Source organism: Rhincodon typus, chromosome 1 (genome assembly GCF_021869965.1).
Source record: "Rhincodon typus isolate 14 chromosome 1, sRhiTyp1.1, whole genome shotgun sequence".
Taxonomy (NCBI): Eukaryota; Metazoa; Chordata; class Chondrichthyes; order Orectolobiformes; family Rhincodontidae; genus Rhincodon; species Rhincodon typus.
Window position 1 is genome coordinate 86,410,649 of NC_063332.1, and position 20,514 is coordinate 86,431,162.

A 20,514-nucleotide genomic window follows, 5' to 3' on the forward strand; every position below is an offset into this window, starting at 1 on the left:
ACCTCTGTTGTAAAATATTCATGGACACTTTTCTCCACTACTTGTCAAGGGAAGAGATCTCCAAAGACTCATGTCCCTCAGAGAAAATATTCTTTTCATCTCTGACCCATTATTAAACAGAATAGTTTTCTTCATCAGTAGAATTCTGGTCTAACAAGGAAGGAGATGTAACTGACTCAAGAGATAGCAAGAACTGCAGCTGCTGGAGTCAGAAACAACAGAGTTTGGAGCTAGAACACAGCAGGCCAGAGGAGCAGGAAAGTTAATGTTTCGGGTCAGGCATAGGGAGGGGGAAGGGACCTCAGAAAGAGGAGGGTTGGGGCTCGGGAAGGTAAGTGGGATGGTGTTCAATGAGTGCAGGTAGGGAGTGGTGGGGATTGGTCAGGGGGATGGGAGGGGCAGATGGGTGGGAGAAAAGATGGACAGGTTGTGTCAGGTCAAGGAGGCGGGGATGAGGGGGAGCTGAGGCCGGGGCTGGGGAGATTTTAAAACTGATGAATTCTATGTTTAGGCCATCGGGCTATAGGCTCACGAGGAGAAATATGAGGTGCTGCTCCTCCATTTGCGGATGGTGACATTGTCATTGTGACACTGGAAGAGGCCCAGAATGGGCATATCACCCAGGCAGTGGGAGGGGGAGGTAAAATGGCTGACAACCAGAAAGTGTTGTCATTTGTTGCATACAGAGTGCAGATGCTCTACAGAATGGTCTACGCTTGGTCTCACCGATGTAGAGAAGACCACATCGGGAGCAGCGGATACAACAGACCAAGTTGATGGATGTGCAGGTGAACCCCTATCTAATGTGGAGATCTAATCTCCATCCTCTCTCTCCCGCTATCTAATATCACAATATAGATTGTGCTGGAGAGAGTGCAGAGGAGATTTACTACAATGATCAATGACCACAAGGCATAGATTTAAGGAAGGGCCAGAAGGTTTAGAGGGGATGTGAGCAAATTATTTTTCACTTAAAAGGTGGTAGTGACAGAAATTCTCATAACATTTAAGAAGAATTTAGATATGCACTTGCAAACGCCAAGGGATGCAGGGCTATCTGCCAAGTGTGATGGAAAATGGAATTAGATCAGTTAGGTGGTTGTGTGAGACCAGCCAAGACTCGATGGGCCAAAGGGCCTTTTTCTGTGTTGTAGACATCCACGATTCTATGACCATTATCAACTTGAAAAGGTAAACAGACTTACAACGAAAGGGAAGTTTAAGTTTTATGATATGCTTTGTAGCATACCTTTCACGTAGGTAGTAGCACTGGAATTTGTAACATCCAGACTTCATTGCAGGGCTGCTTATATTAGTCACAGATCATGTGACTAAGAGGTAAGGTGAACTATTTGTTAGCTGGTCGATGCAAGTCTTTGGAAATGATGTGCTGTAGATTAACATCTGAGCCTGCATCCAAATAATTTTTGAAACCATTGCACTGAACAAATAATTTATAATCTATAATAAAAGTGGCAGTGGAAAATCATCCAGATGTTTCCATTTCCGTCATAAAACAATATTTGTACATTTCAGTTTTAGCTTTTAATCAATACCGATATACAAATAAGCCAATATTAGTTTAATTGATTGCAGGAGTTGTAATTTAGATGTATGATTACAACTTCTCATTTTGCACACATCATAGAATAAAGACAGTATTCCTGTAATGAATCAGCATGTTTAATTTTATGATAAAACAAAAAATTCAACTCAATATACTGAACGCATTATTTCCACAGTGTAAATAAATTTACTTTAACAATGGTCAAACATTATAGATTTTTAAGATAACAGGAAAACCAGTGTTATCACAAAGGAGTGTCACACTTGCTCTTCAGGAAATGCTTAATTATAATGATCAATGCAGGGAGGTGTAATGGCACAGTGCTGCCACCCCTACCTCTCCAGGTTGAACCATGGAAGGACTTGATGGTAAGCAGTAAGATCAAGACGGTTTCCTGGTCAGCCAGACCATGTGAACATGCAAATTTTTGCCACAAGCAAGTATCATTGCTGCATCATAAATCCAGCCTTAAATGGATTAAAGTAATTTAAATCTCTTCTGAAAACATGTTAATTGTATTCTGTTTACTCATGTGGGGCACACATTGACTAACGGATTACAGGCACATTTCCAGGTTTAATATTCACAAGAAAATTAGATACCTAGCTCACAATAATTTTTGTATCTATTAATGTTCAGGTAGTTTTGTAGAATTCCCACAATGCTCACATTTCTGAATGGAATGCATTTCTATTCACAGGTATTTCTCCTATAACGTGACAGTTACATGCTTTTGCGATCCCGTGCTATGGAAAATTGCATTATAGGCAAATCACTACATTGTACAGTAGAAAGCTTGCATTATTCAAACAGTGTGCACTATTAATCAATTGCGTTACAGCCAATTCACGTTAATAAAACACTATTAATCAATTGCGTTACAGCCAATTCACGTTAATAAAACACACATTATAGCAGAAATACCTGTAGTTGTATTATTGTGAAATTCAACGGCAACATCTTATCATGACTTCTTACAATTGTGACAAAATTTTGGTCACTAATTCTGTGACAATTTTATTAAACCACCTGTTTTGGTTGCATGAGTTACTAATCCAAAAAGATTTTTTTCAAATAATTAAACAAGCTACAGTTTGAATAAAAAGCAACATTGATTTGCAGTGGAATGTAAACTAAAATCATGGGATATCTTGAACTTAGGCATGTGATAGTGATTTTATGTGCAAAATCATCTTTTTAATTGAATTAAAAGGAATACAGCAGAATATATGTCTCCTCCATGCAAAATTAAAGCAGTAACTCAGAACTGAAAGCACACAATTTTCAAAAAGAAAGCTTTTAACACAGACGTGTGAAATTCAGCTATGAAGTTATCCAGGAATTACCAAAGGTAAAATGTATGTAGAAGTAAAGTCCTTGGACCCGACAGTTAAAAGCTGGAACTTCACATATTCCAAAGGTTATGCAACAGAGTCCTTGCATATAATATTTTAATCTACCAAATAAAGCTGCAGTCACACATCTTACAAAGAAGCCCTCCTGTAGCAAGTTAATAAGCATTGTTAAAGGCAAAGTTCTCTCTGTTCAAAAAAATCTAAAGCCCAACTGGAAGGGATTTAGCAACATATTTCTTATTCATCAAAAGACAATTATCTCCCTAACCAAAGGAAAACCAGTATTGTGTCCCTCCTTTTTTAGGTCCTGCAGTGCTATCAATTACAAACAGGACCATGAGAGAGCGATCCCCATCCCCCAAAAATACTACAAATATTTTACAAGATGAGTTATTTTCTCAGTAAGACTTTAGCAACATAGCATATTCCTCTCAAGTTAAAACATGTGCTTCAGAATTATGGACACAATTAGAAATAGTTAATAGTGCGCTGCCAAAACTGACTGTCGGAAATGGCAGAATTCATTTCAGGCGGGTTGAGATGTTAGGCCATTTTTATCTGGCTGGAAGAAATACTCCACCAGTGCATTCACCAAGTCATTGAGCTCCTCCTTCAGCTTCTCGAAATCACTGGGAAAAGAGGTGACAATGCGTACAAGTGCTTTAGAGAAACTAAACAATCTTGGAACAGTAACAACATATTTTACATACATTTAATTACTCAGTTCAAAATTAATGAATGTTATTTATGCTTGAATAAGAATGTGTTTTATTAATCATCATATTTAATTGCTTAACGCAAAATTACCAACTGAATTGTAAACATACTACAGGCAATATATACTTCTCCATTCCTCACATGGCTGCATTGTATAATTTTTCTCCCCTTCCTATTTCAGGTTATTCAACTTTTGAATCTTAAGCTACAATCAAGTGAACCTTCTGACTAAAGAATATGTTCAGTTCAGTTTTGACAGCCATCACAACTTAACAAAACACGTCTCTCTAGATTTCTGTTGTTTCTTCTAAAATCATGGCACTGTGACCAGTTTACTCACCAATTTTGCTATTTCCTTTATCTACACAGGCAACAAATACCTCACATTTGTTGGATAAAGGTAAGGGCTGAGGCTCCTCCAGCAATGTACCTGGGGTTCCTTAGCCTGCCTGACTCTCAGTCACTTACTCTGGTCCATGACCACCAATTAAGTCTTAAAATAAATGTTACTTAACTGTTATAGAAATTTTATTTCCTCCTTCTAAACTTTAAGCACCCACTTGAAGGGAGCATTTTTTCTTAAATGTTTCAATGCAACTACTATAACTCAGAAATGACAGCCTATCTTGTTTTGGTGGATTGCAGGTTTACTGTCTGAATCTGGAATGCTGCTGCCCAGTCACCGTGACTGCACTGGAATTTTGAATCTACCAATTCAACTACAATTTCAGATAAATGGACCACTGCCCAAAAAGACTAGCAAAGCAAAGACAGCCCTTTATAATGAGGTGCTGCATTAATTAGGCCAAACCCACACTAAAACTTAGGAATCCATATTTACTGTCAGATGAGCACCTGCAAGTCTTCCATCAGGAAGACAAAAATGTGAAGCCACCAATTTTAACTGGTAGGTTCTGCCAATGAAACAGTCCCTCTCTACACGTACACACTACTGTTCTCTCTAACGTTTTACTCAACTTCCTGGCATGGTTACAGAGCATTGAGATGAAAGTGCCTTCTTGTAGTAGGATATTGAAGGAGATCATGCCAGCTTGAATCCATTCTCATGCTTTCTCCCCAGAGCCTTGTATTTGTTTTTACACCACCATTTAAGTACAATTCAGATCATAACTGTTAAAAGAAAAATGTTTATCATACTGTCCTTTGTTTTTTTGATGATTAGCTGAAGTCTGTTTTCTGCTAAATTACATTCCTGTCAATGGAAGCATTTTTTGTAAGCTGTCAAATCCTTCATGATTTTGAACATCTCTATCAAAACTCCTGGCATTTCATAAATGTTTAGCATAACTGCTCTACATTATTTCTTTATTTATAGAAGCAGAGTGCAAATACTTTTTAAAATCTCCTAAACACAGTATCACTTTGCTCTTCCCTCAGTTAAGTTTCATTGGTCAGGTGTCTACGTGTCACGAGTCTGCCTTTGTTGCCCGTACTTCGGGAATCTAATCAATAACTTTAAAAGAAAATTGGGTGCAAAGAGGAAGTAAACTTGCAATGCCACAGGGATCGAGCAGGGAAATTGGAATGGACTGGCTTGGATTGCTTCCTGGAGGGATCCAGCATGGACTTCACATCTGCGAATGAACTCCTTCTGGATTATGACCTTTAGTGTGTTATTATCCTCTTTACTTTTGTCATTTAAAATTATGGTCAGTATACCCAAGTAGATCAGTAAACCCATATAACAATCAGCAATGTTTCTAATACCATGGCTGGTGAGACAGTACTCTATACCTCCCCCAAGTTTGCAAACCGATTGTTCACTTCTGCTCGCAAAAAAACAAGAACTGCAGATGATGGAAATCAAACAAAAATAGCAATTGCTGGAGAAATTGGCAGGTCTAGCAACATCCGTGGAGAGAAACAGTTAATGTTTCGGGTCCAGCGACCCTTCTTCAGCCTTGAGTTTCTCCAGCAATTTCTGTTTTTGTCTTCACTACCATTCTCTTCTTTCTGTTCCTTGCCAATGTTTTTTTTTTTAAAATCCACATTGCTTACTTTAATATCACACATTTTATTTCTGTTGTCAAGTTTATTGTGTAGTACTTTATCAAACATCTTTTTGAAAGTCCATATTTGCAAAATACAAACTTGAGTCCTCACTTCAAAGAACTAAATTAAGTACATCCAACATGATTTAATGTTAGCTACTAAGCTGTTTTGGGGCACTCTCTTTATAGCTCATTTGCTGTGCCAGGCTTCCACTGTACTTTCAGTATTCAGCTTGGACCTTTAAGGTATACTTGACCCTTTTACATTTAGGACTGAGAGGAGGATAAACTCCTTCATTCAGAATTCTGTACCATATACAGTTCTGAAGATCAACTCAGACACCAAGGGGTAAAGAGGAGAGCAGGAGTATGGTGTTAGAATAGAGGATCTGCCATGTTCAGACTAAACTGTGGAATTGGCTTGATCAGCTGAATGGCCTACACTTGCTACTATTTTCTATGTTTTGCACATTTGTTAAAAGCATCATCTTACTGTTTCACTTTGGTCTTTATGTCTTTAGCCATCCAGGGACCTCTAAGTGTTGATTACCTTACTTTTTTTCCCCTTCTTACATCCACTCTGTACTCAGACTTACCCAACTGTGAAGGCTCCCCATTGTTCAACTACTGTGTTCCCTATTTTGATGTTGATTCCAATTAACATGTACTAAATTCCTTTGCCAACTCCTTGAAATTAGCCCTGATGTACTTAAGTTAGGAGTTGTCTGGTTAGCATGCAAAACAATACTTTTCACTGTATCTTGGCACATGTGACAACAATAAATCAAATTCTCGTCTGCAGTATTTTACATTTCATTGTTTTTGTCTTCCATAACTGTACTAAATCTAATATGATTACTGTTCCCCAAATGCTCCCCACTGATACATTTTTAATTTGCCTCACTTCATTTTCCAGAGCCAGATCCAGTACAGCTTCTTTGTTACTCATGAAGCCTACTGATCAAGAATGTTTCCTTGTACACATTACAGATTGCCCTTCATACTATTACTAATCCAGTCTTTATTATGCTAATTCAAGACCTCATTCTCATACCCCATAGTCTTTCTCTAATTTGTTTGACTTGCTCCTTCCCAATATTTGATGGCAAGATTATATACAGAGTTAGAACTGCTCCATAATTCTAACCAAAAATATTTGCTGACACCAGAATGGCATCACAAGAGGTCCTATGATCTATGATGCCCCCTGCATCACAGTCAGCCTCAGCCTCTTGTCCTTGCTTCTTTATCTTTCCTGAAAACTTTGTCACCAGGAATATTAAATTCCCAATCCTCCTTTCCTTTGACCAAATTATTGCCACTCGCTGCCCACATATCCCATGCCTGCATCATACGAGGTGCTCTAAAATCTTTAGCACACCACATGCGTTCATATCAACCTACCTTAGATTGCCACACAATTTCCCCATCTGACCTCCATTTCTCAACTATTCTTCCTAAAGACTATCCTTCCTTATTGGTGTCTCAGCATTCTACATACACTATTGTAATCCTGCCATATAGGACTGGTTAACTTCCCACCAGAATATTACCGCCAGATGCATTTAGGTGCAACATTCCATCCTGAACAGGAGCCTTTTCCCAAGAATTCAAAGTTCTCTATCTTGCACCATTTCTCCAGCAACGTGTTAAATTGGTTTTACCCAATTCTTACCAGCAATAAATCCAGACATGACCATCTTTGAGGTCCTATTTTAATTTTCTCCCTTTTAAAATGCTAAGAACAGGACCTCCACACTTCAATTCCACCAATTTCCACATTGTTAGTGCTCCAAATTCCACCCCCTTCAAATCTTCTGTACTGTCTCAGTAATGTCCTTTATTTATTCTAGCACCATGGAGGCAATAAATAAGTTAGTAGTTTGAAAAACACTTATCTATCCCATTAATGACCGAATCCCTGATTACTTTCGACTCTTTGGCTGCATTTGTCCTCATGCAGCCATTTACTCCGTACATTTGACACAAATAGAAACAAAGAGCTGGCATCGATGAAAAGCTGACGATAAACTGCTTGGGACAGTTCAGGGAGACACTTCCCATCTTTTGCAAAGCGCTGACCTTATCTAGTAAAATGGAGAAGTGAGAAATTCAGATCTTCAAATTGAAATTACTTCCCTTTCATATTTTCCATAATGTTATTTTAAATGTTGTGATATTGCCTGGGTGGAAACAGTATCCCAACTGCCTGGGATTTTGAGAACTCAACATGGTAGGGAAAATTAAAGCAGCCTCAGTGTGAAAGGCTGTTTCTGGTTGATTGAGCGACCTGAAACTACACTAAAATAATTTGGAAGCAGCACAAACTTCAGTTCTGAAATTAATTTCCAGCCCTTTTATGATTTGACTTTTGTGTGTTTGTTGTGATCAGAGGAAAAGAAAAAGTTTCAGCCACATGTCTTTTTTCAGAAATGGTTCTGCCTCCATCTTTTTTTTTTTAAAATAGCACTGGAGCCACCCAAATGGGTACAACATAAAGGTTTTAGCTGAATGTCAGTTTGCCAGATTTTCAAAAAACAGGAAACAGGAACAAGACTAATTCAGACAGACAGTACAGCAAAACTGTGCAATTTACATTTTAAGGCTCCTCACATAGTGGGAAACTTTCCAACAACCCCTGGTTGTAGTTATACTAATGGTGCTAGTCAATAAAAACTTGCAACCAGCACGCACAGGAGAAAAAAATTACAATCCATGAGCAAAAGCTTAGATATGGTTAGAGTTTGCAAAAGTTACCAAATTATTATAGAATGACTTAAATATTTAACTTCTCTGAAATGAATGCTAAGCATCTTTTAGTTAAACAAGAACATCAAAAAAAAACCTCATCACAACCACGAGGTCTTTGTAAATTCTTTGATATTTACAAATTTAACATACTTAAAGTCTCAGGAGATTAATTATACTTCATCCAAATTTTAAAAGTTAATCATTTAAAAAAAGACATACTTTCCTAAAAACCTGCAAGGTTAAAAGGTAGATATATGAGGACTTGTGTACAAAAAAATTGAAAATGTCAGAAATGGATATGAAGTGGTGGAGTTTGACAGATTTCCTGCATATTTCAAGCTATTGGTATGTGGTTTTCTCTCTCCAGATATTCCAGCGTATGAACTCTTTCTCAATTCATTAAGTACCACGTACAATTTGAAATCAAAGCAAAAATATTTTTTTTCCTTTATTCATTAACGGGTTGAGGACGTTGCTGGCTAGGCAGCATTTATTTTCCATCCCTAATTGCCCAAAGGGCAGTTCAGAGTCAACCACATTGCTGTGGGTCTGGAGTCACATGTAGGCCAGACCAGGTAAGGACAGTGGTTTCCTTCCCTAAAGGACATTAATGAATCAGTGGGCTTTTCCGACAAATCGACAATGGATTCATGGTCATTATTTGATTAATTCCAGATATTTTATTGAATTCAAATTCCACCATCTGCCGTGGCAGGATTTGAACCCAGGTCCCCAGAATGTTATCAGGGTCTCTGGATTAACAGTCCTGCGATAATACCACTAGGCCATTGCCTCCCCTATTGCTATTTTTGAAAAGATAAACTGTTACCTATTTCCAGGTGGTGCACGTAACTCTGCATAATATTTAATTTTCGGCTCTGTCCCACTAGTTCTCATTGTGGCTACACATCCATTCTTGAATGCGAAGGTGATCATCTGGCTGCTTTTACTGGTAGGAAGCACCTAAAATACAGCGACTCAAACAGTTAGTAAAAAGTCTTTTGATTATTATTCTTTAGGATAAAATCAAAAATGCAGGTTATGAATAACATTATTTTACACGTTTAAATCGCAGTGTAGGTTTGCAATATAGGCTCTTTGTGCCAAATGGGCTATTTTAACTCCTGTAATTTTTACCATTTTTTCATACTATTGCTTCACTGGAATTTTATTTCTGCAGTATATTTATAAAAATATTTTCTCCAAACTACTGACAGTGTCTTAGGGAATTTAAAACAGAGTTGCCCAGGAAGGTATCAATATTTAGACAAGTTTTCAAACCTCGTCTACGTAACATCATTTAATTAAATGTAGACATTTCTACTATTTAGGTCACCCTTACAAGTTGTTTAAAAAGGATCAGAACAATCTTAAAATAATCGGTTGTTTAGCTGATTAAAAGTTACCATTAGAGCACATTTCTCGATAACTGAAAGAACCACAAACTATAAGCACATGAAATTTGGCACTGCTGTAACTTTGTTTTAAAAAGTATCATCAGTTCCCTCTTCTGTTGAATTCATAGAACGTCACTTACAGCCTTTTTGTCCGATTGACTGCTATCGTAACCGGTGGTTAAATCTCGGATGTCAGATATTTCAAATGAACCACAGATTTTGGGGTATTGATTTGTTTCATTATAATTTCGCAAATTCTGGAATAATTGATTGATTATCTCAGGTTTATGGCAGATAAAGTATGAAGCCTCAGAAAGATGATAACCATATCTAAATTAGGAAAGAGAAAGCAAGATAATTAAATGTTATACAACTAACTTTTATTCCACACAGACCAGCAAAAAATTACATACACTGATGTGTTTCAGGTTTTTGTGGATGTCCCTAGCACATGCACAAAATAGACAACACTTGTGCCCGGGACAAAAACAGAAGTTGTTGGAAAAACTCAGCAGGTCTGGCAGCATTTGTAATGAAAAAAAAAAAAAATCAGAGTTTACATTTTGGGTCCGGTGACCCTTCCTCGGAACACTCTTCACAGATGCTGCCAGACCTGCTAAGTTTTTCCAGCAACTTCTGCTTTTGTTCCTGATTTACAGGATCCGCAGTTCTTTCAGTTTTCACCAGACTTGATCCTAGGATGGCAGAACTCTCCTACAGAGAGAGAGATTTAGGAAACTGAGCCTGTATTCTCTGGAGTTTGAAGACCGAGATGTGACGAGATGTACATTACTCGTTACATCTGGTCAACCAGGAGAAAATGTTCCTTCTCGCCTGCTCTGTTTCCCATTAGCCAGCCAGTCTTCTATTCATGTCAAATTTGTTATCTCCAGCATCATTAGCTTTTAATTTCTGCAAAAACCTTTGATCTGGCATCTTATCACATGCCTTCTGAAAATCTAGCAGTCCATTTACTCGCTCCCCTTCATCCACCGCACGTTACTTCCTCAAACAGCTCCAGTTAATTGGTTAAATATTATTTCTTTCCACAAAACTACGTTGGCTCTACCTTATTAATCTTGAACTTTTCTGAGTGCTCTGCTATCATGCCTTTAATAACAGCCAAGATTTCCCTATAAACAGACAGTAAAGTGAACTGCTCTAATTTCCTGCTTTCTGCTCCCTATCTCTTTGAATGAAGAGGTTATGTTTGTCATTTTCCAATTTAATGGAAGTCTCCTCACATCGAAAGAATTTAGAAAAATTAAACCAATTCATCAATTATCTGACTAATTATTTCTTTTGAAATCCTTAGATGAAGATGTTAAAACAACAAGAAAAGGATGCTACACAAACATTCCCATCTTTAATGATTGAGCAACTCAGCATATTGGTGCAAAAAACAGCACAGCCATCTTCAGCCTGAAGTGCTGAGCAAACAGTGTGGCTTGGTCTCTTCTGGAGGTTCCTGGCATTGCAGAAACCAGTCCTCAGCCAATTTGATTTTCTCTACGTAGTATAAAAATAGGCTGGATGCATTGAGCCTTAACAAGGTCTTGCTGCAATACTAAAGACATGAGCTTCAGACTAAGCTGTTCCAGTAAGATACAATACTGGCATCTATCCAACATTGAAAATTACCCAGGTATGTTCTTTCTACAAAAAGCAGAATAAATTCAAAGCTGCCAATTACTGCCACATACATATCAGTTTACATCTCTACCAACTCAGTGACAAACGGTGACGTTGACTCTATAATCAAGTTGCACTTACTCAGCAATACCTGCTCACGAATACTCAGTTTAGGACCACTTAACTCCTGATTCCATCATGGTTCAGACATGGACAAAAGAGCTGAACTCGAGGGGTGAAGTAGCAGTGACAGTTCTTGATACCAAGGCTGCATTTGACTGAGTATGGCATCAGGAAGCCCTAGCAAAACTAGAGTCAATGGGAATCAGTGGGAAATCTCTCCACTGGTTGGAAGTGATAATGGTTGTTTGAAATTGAGCATCTCCATCTCAGGAACCTTCTCCTAGTCATGAAGGCAGTAGTCAAGTTTGCAAACTGATCTTGAAGTAAGATGAAATGAAACTGTTTTAGAGACAATATCTTGTTTCTACTTACTCTTCATAAATTGCTTTGAGCTGCTGGGTTAGAGTGGTATTCTTGGTTGCCAAATAGCTAGCCATTTCTGCAACAATAGCTGCAGCACTAACACCATCTTTATCCAGGACAAACTCAGTTGACATATATCCTACATTTTGCACACAAAAAAAGATAAACCGCTTAATACATATTTCTTTCAAGAACACCCACTGAAGCAAGACTAGATTCAAATATAAATGATCTTCATTAGAGGCTGCCACATTTCTAAATTTAATTTCTAAGTTTCTAAGCCTGAATTCTGATGAAAGATAACATCTGAAATGTTAATCATTTTTTTTCTCCGGGAAAATTGAGTTGAATTGACAAGTTCACTCACCAGTACAAATAGAAATATTTAAATTAAGTACATCAATGGGAGATAAGGTCAACTAAAAAAAATCCCCAAAATAATCAGTGATGTGGCATCAATACAATTTCAATTTCAGGGTGGAAGGACATAATGGCCAATTCTCGCACTTAATATTGGCCAAGCTGTCCGAGCAATTTTCATGCACTTCATTACAAATGCTTTTATAATAGCACTTCACTGTAATGAATAAAAAAAATTAATTGTCAATGCAGTAGAATTTAAATTGCATGTTTATTAGACATAAGAAATACATGATCCCAAACAAATAATTAAAATCATTCGGGCAGAAACAAATTCCCAACCACAGACAGTCCCGAGTTATCTAAACCCTTGAAGTTCTTTTTAACGTGATTTCAATTCCACCCACCTCCCAAAGTTACAGACATTTGTCAACGAATGAGTTTTTTCTGATGGAATTTAGAGCATTCTGATCAGACTTTTGTTGATTGCATAGGAAAAACCCTACATAAAAAAGAAAGCTGCAAGCAAATAAAATGGTTAATAACAATCTCACCAATTGCTTCTTCAAAGGCAAAAAGTACTGTATTGCCCTTATCTATAAGTTCTTTAGCTTTGTTTCCCATCCATTTAAAGCCCGTTAAGGTTTCCTAAAAAGAAAGAAAACATCAGAATCTACCTCTCTTAAAATCACACCAATACCAGTGGTAAATTAAAACTGTTTCTCTCATTACATGATATAATTGTCCTGTGTGTTTTGGGGCAAGAGAGGAGGTGGGGGAAGAATGTTTTTCAGCATTCTTTTATTCATCTCAACCTTTTAGTATGGAACTGGCCCAAACCACAAACATTTCTGTGAATTTAATCATTTACATGCAGAATGTCTGATGGCTGAATGGGCACAGCAACCTTCCCTTCAGTGATGCACCAAGAGCAATTAAAATGGTTCTCATACAAAAAAAAGATTCAACTATCAAAGCTAAGATTTAAATACAGAAATGCAGCATCAACACTGCAGCAACTATATGTCACAACTGATTTCAATTTTCATAAATCTAACAGAAAACATCAAATGGGAAAAGAAGAAGAACAGCTAATTGCCTATATATGAACAGAGACCAACCGAGGGGATTTTACAGTAGAAGTAGCAGTGCAGTTCATCACAGATTATGAAACGGAAAATCTCAAAGACAATTAGGGATGGGTAATAAATGCAGGCACAGGCAGTGATGCCTACAAATTAAGAACTTTTTTCTTTAAAGGGGGTTGCAAGATTATAAAAATATGGCCAATAGCAGAAGTTATTGAGGTTCAAACAGGTTTATGTAGAAGTCCTTCCTTTGGAAAATTGCAGACATGTTTGCAGCTGTCAACAAGTATAGCTCTTCAATAATAAAAAAAAGGTCATACTAAATAGCTTTGGAATTTAAAACTAAATTCCATAATTAGGTGAGTTCAGAGAAAATTTGGTAAACAATGCAGGAGATCATGTGAAAGACTGCCATTGTGTGCAATATAGTGATTGAATGACAATTTGAAGCAAATGATACTGAGCACCTTAATGGCCAACTTTAGCTTTTCTGCCTGGATGAATTCTCCAAGTTCTAACCCTGATTATTGAATGAAGAGGAAGATGGAAACCATTAGCAATTGTGTTGTTCTTTAGATACACTCCACCAATAAGTTACCATAATTTCAGAAACTGGGTTTGAAAAGCATATTCCTCCTTCAAAACAATATTACATAGACAACGAATCACCACCACCATGAAACCACCAGTGGGAAAGCTGGAATTTGCCCAAGTACACAATTACCTGCTATATGTTTACATCACCAAATTGGATATTGTACCCCCAAGTGAACAATATTCTTCCTTCTTTAGAGCAGAAATGTCACAAACAACTTCCATAACCGAACAAAAAAAACTACGTTCATCTATTTGCAGTTGAGCCACACGAACTGTAAAGTTAGCAGATATCAGGAGGTAACCCAATCTGCTGAAGCCATCCTGTTTCACAGTGCAAGAACAGCAACTACAACTCTGGGTAACCAATCTCCTTCATGGAACGCAGCACGACTTACATGACTGTGAGCCTCAGCAGGCCTTAAGCTCAACATCATTTTGGTTGATGAAAACCAGAAAACCTCAAGTGAAGACAAATATTCAATCACAATTCTGTGAAGATCACTTAGCTGTTCTGAATGGTCCTCTTTTCTATACAAACCTCTTTTGATTCCTCTGTTAGGTTGCCTCCTTTCTCTCCTGTCTAATTTCCTTTTAAAGGGAGTCTAAATTCATGTTTATAGTGGAAAATCTGCCCAGTGGAATATTTTTGCAATCACTTTAATGTTTGCCTTATTACTATTGCAATGGCCTAGAGGAAGATCATTAATTTTCAAAAAGAAATTTGAACTTCCAGTTATTCACTGAAAGAGACATGCCACAAGATTGACCTTCAAAGAACCTCTTACAGCACAAGATTAAAAAAGCAGTTACTACTAACTTAATATTTCCGTAAGCCCTTAACCTTAAAGCCTGAAAACTCAACAAGGGATCAAGATACTACATTTTATTTATATTTCCATCCAAGAGTTCCTCTGTACTTTCTAGGGTCTGAATGGTCCTGTCACTTCTCTTTGAACAAAAGCACTATGCCATAGCCCTCAGGAATTCATCTGAACTTGTCCTAATGTTTCAGTGTTATCTGAAGCACAGAGTTTCCTGGGCTCCTACACCAGCAGTCTGCCAGGTGGTAACAGTGGATACTCAGCTCAAGCATGGGCTTCACTGCCTTCTTCTAAGTAGTCTACTATTATAAAGGGCAGCTTTCTCGCCCTCACTTCTACCTTGTTGCAGCTCCAGATGTAAGCTGACAATTTCAAAGCTGCTTCAAAGTGAACTCTCTCTGAAAAGACAGACAGTTTGAAAACAAAGGACCACCTCCCTGCAATCTATCCCCTTGGCAACATGGCACACTTGCCATGTCCCTCCCAGAAAGAGTCTTAAATTGACCAATTTAAATCCCCAAACTTGTCCTTTGATCATTTAAATAGACTAGCAGCATGCCCTATGATTATTGAACTGGTGGACAAAGGCTGTCCAATATCTAAGTAAATAAATATTCACAAATTTTTACATGTAATATATTTAAAGATTAAATTTTGTTGAACAATTACAACACCTCGTTTAGTTATAGAAGTGCTAAAAGGCAAAAGTCTAGCATTTGGCTTGGGTAGTAACTGGTATCGTTCCAAGACCTCCATGTTTTACCCCTATTCACAAGGAGAGAATACAATATTTGAAAGTATATTAACATAAAACTACATAGCCAGATGACAAACATAGTAAAGGGAATCTGCACTCAACAGTATTTGGATACAGTAGGCAGAATAGATTAATAGGAGCAAGATGTAAATGATAAAACTTCAACTGTATCCAGAAGGACAACATCTACAGACCTTTTCCTTCAAATCCAGGGTCAGAACTTCATGGGGCCCACCGACAGGCTTGCTGGCAGGACAGCGAGTAAATTTCACTTACCTGACCTGTCAGAAGTTTTATGGGGATTGGGCTATGCCGAGAGTGGCTCCCCATCCTTGTACCAGGAGGACGCCAGGGCTTTTAACTGAAGTGTGTGGGTGGAGTGGGGAAGAGAGAGACTATAGCAAAATGGCCCAGCAGGTTAGCCTGCTTGGCCATTGGTTGGGAAGGGCGTCCCCACTACTGGCCTCCCTATCCAAATAACCAACCACACCATCAGATATTCTCCTCCCGCCCTATCCCGTACCCCTGGGAACACAAGTGCCACCCATTTTAACTTAAATCACCCTCCTTTCTTGTCCTGATAACAAAATGCCCAGAAATACCTCTGTCTATGCTCCAGCTCTTAGAATCTGTGTATTGTCTGTAGAATCAGCGCTGGTCACCATTCTCTATAGTGCTGCTGGGGCTACAGAGCTGCCAGTTAATCAGACTGGGTGGCATACCCCTCACTCTGGAGGGAATTAAGTCCCAACTCATCAGTTAGGTCCCCATGGAACATTAAATGGCTGAGGGATGGGCGACACTGACAGAAATACATTCTTTGGTGACTATTTTGGTGGTGAGGCAGGAAACCCCAACATTCAAATGTTCTACACCAGGAGTTAGGTCTCATGTGGCCTGTGAGCCAAATGGCAGAAAGGCCTTTCGCTTTCATGTTTATATGCATTTTTATAAGGAAGAATATTTAATAAATTCAAAATTGATATAACCGAATTAGTAGCAATGATAATTCAAATTATTAAAAAGAATTTCACACAATGCAATTATAAATAACTAATTGACAAGTCATAATGAGAAGTATACCTCAAAATGAAATCCTTCCTTTAGTGCAATTGCCTGGAGGATTTTTGAAGAGACTGTGCTGGACAGCATATAGATTTTCTTCAAAGAACTGGATTCCTTATTTTGCTTCTTCCAACAAGTAAAAATCCACCAACCCAACAAGGCACCTAACTCATTCCCGGAAAATACTTTCCAATCTCCTCTGAGAGTAAAGAGAATTTGAGAATTTAACATTTTATTTAATACTAAAAGCATAATGAAATCAATTATGGTTTTGCGTAAATAGAAGCTTAAAGCATTTCCATGAGAAGTATCTTTAAGTGCAACAGTATTGTCATATACCCTAATAAGAGTGTGATGAAACCTATATGAACAAACACAACTCTAAAATAGACACATCAAGAAAAAGCTCATAAGACATCCCCATAAAAGGTGTGTGGTAAAATATATCAGACACACGCAGGAAAAAATGGACAGTCAAATTAATAACTATAGACAGAGCCTCCAACTATAGACAGAGCTGTGGTGGTAGTTTACAAGGATAGATGTTTTACAGGCTAGTATTTAGAGGACAGGGGTTCGTAACAGTTCTGGAAACGACAGGTGCCGTTCTGAGAAAACAGAACAACGTACAATGCCAGCCAGCATGAAGGTCTGGAAAACAAGCTGTGTGGTTAGCAATTTACAGCTCTTTAATAAAATTAAAATAAGACTCCATCTGTTGCAAAGCTTCTAGATCCAGACCTTCCACACTGTATGGATCACCTGATCTCTCCCTTTCTGCTGTTTCTTTTTGCATCTAAATGCTCAAGAGGCCAGTGTATACTGGTCAACACAAAGCAGCAACAAGTTTGGTATGAGACAACAACATCTATGGAGTGCTCTTTACTGGGCTTGCATGAATGCTTGCACAGCTCTGCCTCAGGACTACTACAGTTTTACAGACATTAGAGAGGCTAGGCAATTAATTGTCCATCACTACACTTACAATAACCATTTTAATTTTAAAGACCTCTCCAAAGTTTGACTGATGCCCTTCAGGGTCTGTAATTTACAGGTGTCAAGATACTTTTAAGTAGTTACAGACATCTTTTGTTTTTCCTTAAAACGCATTCCTTGAATGCAAATACAATGGTACTACAGATAAAAACATCCTGGAAGGCACAGTGCACAAGGGTATGCGCATAATGAATTCCACAGATTGTCAAAGATTCTTAGTGACTGATCTGGCCCTCTGTGTTCCAAATGCAGCCTTCTGCTTGGTCCCCGATATAGTATGCATTTACCTGGTTCAAATATCTTGTGGATTCTTCCTTAGAGGGTTAGCTTTGTTCCAAACTTACAAATGGATAGGCCATCTGAAGTCAACTCTGAGATCTTATCGCCTCTTCTCTCCCCACTCCCTATATGAAAACAGTCACTCCTTGGCCATTTATCAACTGACCAAAGGTGAGTTTGCAATATTGATCAGCATATGTTATACCTCTCCTTTTTTTGAATATCGTATTGAGGCGGAGGAAAGCTCTCCAATTGATGTCTAGGAGTTTAAACTCATGAACAAGAATACACTGCGGATATTTTAAATGGCACAATATATTTTGCTGCATTGAATGTCTAGCAATGCAGCAAAATATATTGTGCCACATAACTGAATTTGTAGCAATGAAAATTCATATTATTAAAAAAAAGAGTTCCACACAAAGCAATTAAAAAAATCTAATTGACAAGTCATAACGAGACTTGATAGAGACATACAAGATGATCAGAGGATTAGATAGGGTGGACAGTGGGAGCCTTTTTCCTCGGATGGTGATGGCTAGCACGAGGGGACATAGCTTTAAATTGAGGGGTGATAGATATAGGACAGATGTCAGAGGTAGGTTCTTTACTCAGAGAGTAGTAAGGGCGTGGAATGCCCTGCCTGCAAAAGTAGTAGACTCGCCCACTTTAAGGGCATTTAAATGGTCATTGGATAAACATATGGATGATAATGGAATAGTTTAGGTTAGATGGGCTTCAGATTGGTTTTCACAGGTCGGCGCAACATCGAGGGCCGAAGGGCCTGTACTGCACTGTAATGTTCTATGTTCTATGTTCTATACCTCGAGCACTGCATGCTCCGTAACCTTTTCACCCCTCACATTATCAACAAATAAATTCACGTAGAAGCCACATGAATAGGATAGACAACATGTCATAATTTCAACAAAATCAATTAACTCAGACTGAACATTCTGAAACTCTGAAATTCTCTGAAACCCTTAGAAATTTTAGACCATAGGAAAAGTAGTAGCATCTTACAAATTTATTAATTCATGCGATGCTGGCGTCGCTGGCTATGCCAGCATTTATTGCCCATCCCTAATTGCCTAGACGCAGTTAAGAGTCAATCACATTGTTGTGGGTCCAGAGTCTCACGTAGGCCAGACCAGGTAAGGATAGCGGTTCCCTTCCCTTAAAGGCCTTAGTGAATTAGATTGTTTCCTCTGACAATTAACAACAGTTTCATGGTTATCATTAGAAACTGAATTCCATATTTGTAACTGAATTCGAATTCCACTATCTGCCATGACAGGATTCAAAAACCTAGGTCCCCAGAACATTACTCAGATCTCTGGTTTATTAATCTAGCAATAATACTACTAGGTTATCGTTTCCCTTTAAAATTCAATAAAGGATTGATGTACTTATCATCTACCTCTCTTGTTTCTCAGATACAGCAAGCCGATCAGCATCTGGGTCATTTGCTAAAATGACTGTGGCTCCTTCCTTATCAGCCAGGGCAAAAGATAAAGTCTGGAAAAAATGAGAAATTTTACTTAGGTAATATGGGAAGTGTAGATAAACAAAAAAATAGCCTCCAGCTCAATTGGCCTGCTTCCTCTAAGTAATGTGGATAATAGATCAGCCACAGAAAACCCTAATTAAGTCAAATTGAAGTATTAGGAAAGAAATGATTTGATTGAACTTTAAGAACTGTTACAGTCGAAAGAGATAAAAACGTTCCTGGTATTTTGGAAGTCCAGGACACAGGAACATAATCTAAACATTATAGTCAGATTGTTCACTCAGAATTGTCCCACTCAGCTGCACAATACAGGGAAGGTGTAAATGGTTCAGAGATATCAAGACGGGCGTGGAGACTTGGTCACAGTCACTGAGAATGTTATTTGCAACAATGACGGTTTAAGGGTTAAAACTTGAAAGTAAATCAAACAATGAGTTGGGAAAAGATAGGCAGATTTGGAATGATCAAATACTTCAAGGTGAGGGAAAGTTATTTGAGCTGTGGTGGTAGTTTAAAAAGATAGATGTTTTATAGGCTAGTATTTAGAGGAGAGGGGTCCATAACAGTTCTGGAAGCAACAGGTGCCATTCCTGAGAAAACAGAACAACGTACAATGCCAGCCAGCATTAAGGTCTGGAAAACAAGCTGTGTGGTTAGCAATTTAGAAGTTATGGGGACATGGAGCATAAAGGAACTTTGAGAAAATTTCAGCATTGTTAGGGGTGATGGTAGTCGGGGTGGGGAGTCAAGGGGTGGAGGAGAGATAATAAACCGTCTCCATCTTTGGTGATAGAGAAGTCTATTAGCTCCTCACAAATCTGAGGAGAGGAAGAGTAAAGAGCAAGGGCTTTACGGAGACAGTTGCGAGTGGAGAAAGGAAATTACAGCTTATAGTTGCATTCCAGGATGATCCTACATTAGGAAATGGTTTTGGGAGACAACAAGGTCCAATAATGCTTTAAAAATGTCCAGCCACATTTGGCGATGGATGCCTAAATTTGTGTGGTACCCAAGGGTTTAAGTTGGCACAGTTTGGAGAAAAGATGACCATGTCAGGTAAAACAACCAGATTGGGAGATTCTAGTCAGGGGCAGGGTATTAAAGGTGCAGCGCATCTGGTGGGC

The 20,514-nt window shown here is 38.3% G+C and overlaps 1 protein-coding gene across 1 annotated transcript in view; it reads right to left on the minus strand.

Annotated features, from left to right (window-relative positions):
• Positions 1 to 1,665: 1,665 nt before the first annotated feature.
• LOC109933567 (phosphopentomutase-like) overlaps positions 1,666 to 20,514 on the minus strand; it is a 19,659-nt gene continuing 810 nt past the window's right edge. The window contains exons 2-9 of the mRNA XM_048601296.1: positions 19,586 to 19,644; positions 19,301 to 19,420; positions 16,624 to 16,804; positions 12,832 to 12,925; positions 11,927 to 12,056; positions 9,940 to 10,129; positions 9,232 to 9,365; positions 1,666 to 3,551 (exon numbers count right to left, since the gene is read on the minus strand). Of these exons, the coding sequence (XP_048457253.1) occupies positions 3,449 to 3,551; positions 9,232 to 9,365; positions 9,940 to 10,129; positions 11,927 to 12,056; positions 12,832 to 12,925; positions 16,624 to 16,804; positions 19,301 to 19,420; positions 19,586 to 19,644 (1,011 nt within the window). The 3' untranslated portion in view covers positions 1,666 to 3,448. The remainder of the gene's footprint in view (positions 3,552 to 9,231; positions 9,366 to 9,939; positions 10,130 to 11,926; positions 12,057 to 12,831; positions 12,926 to 16,623; positions 16,805 to 19,300; positions 19,421 to 19,585; positions 19,645 to 20,514) is intronic.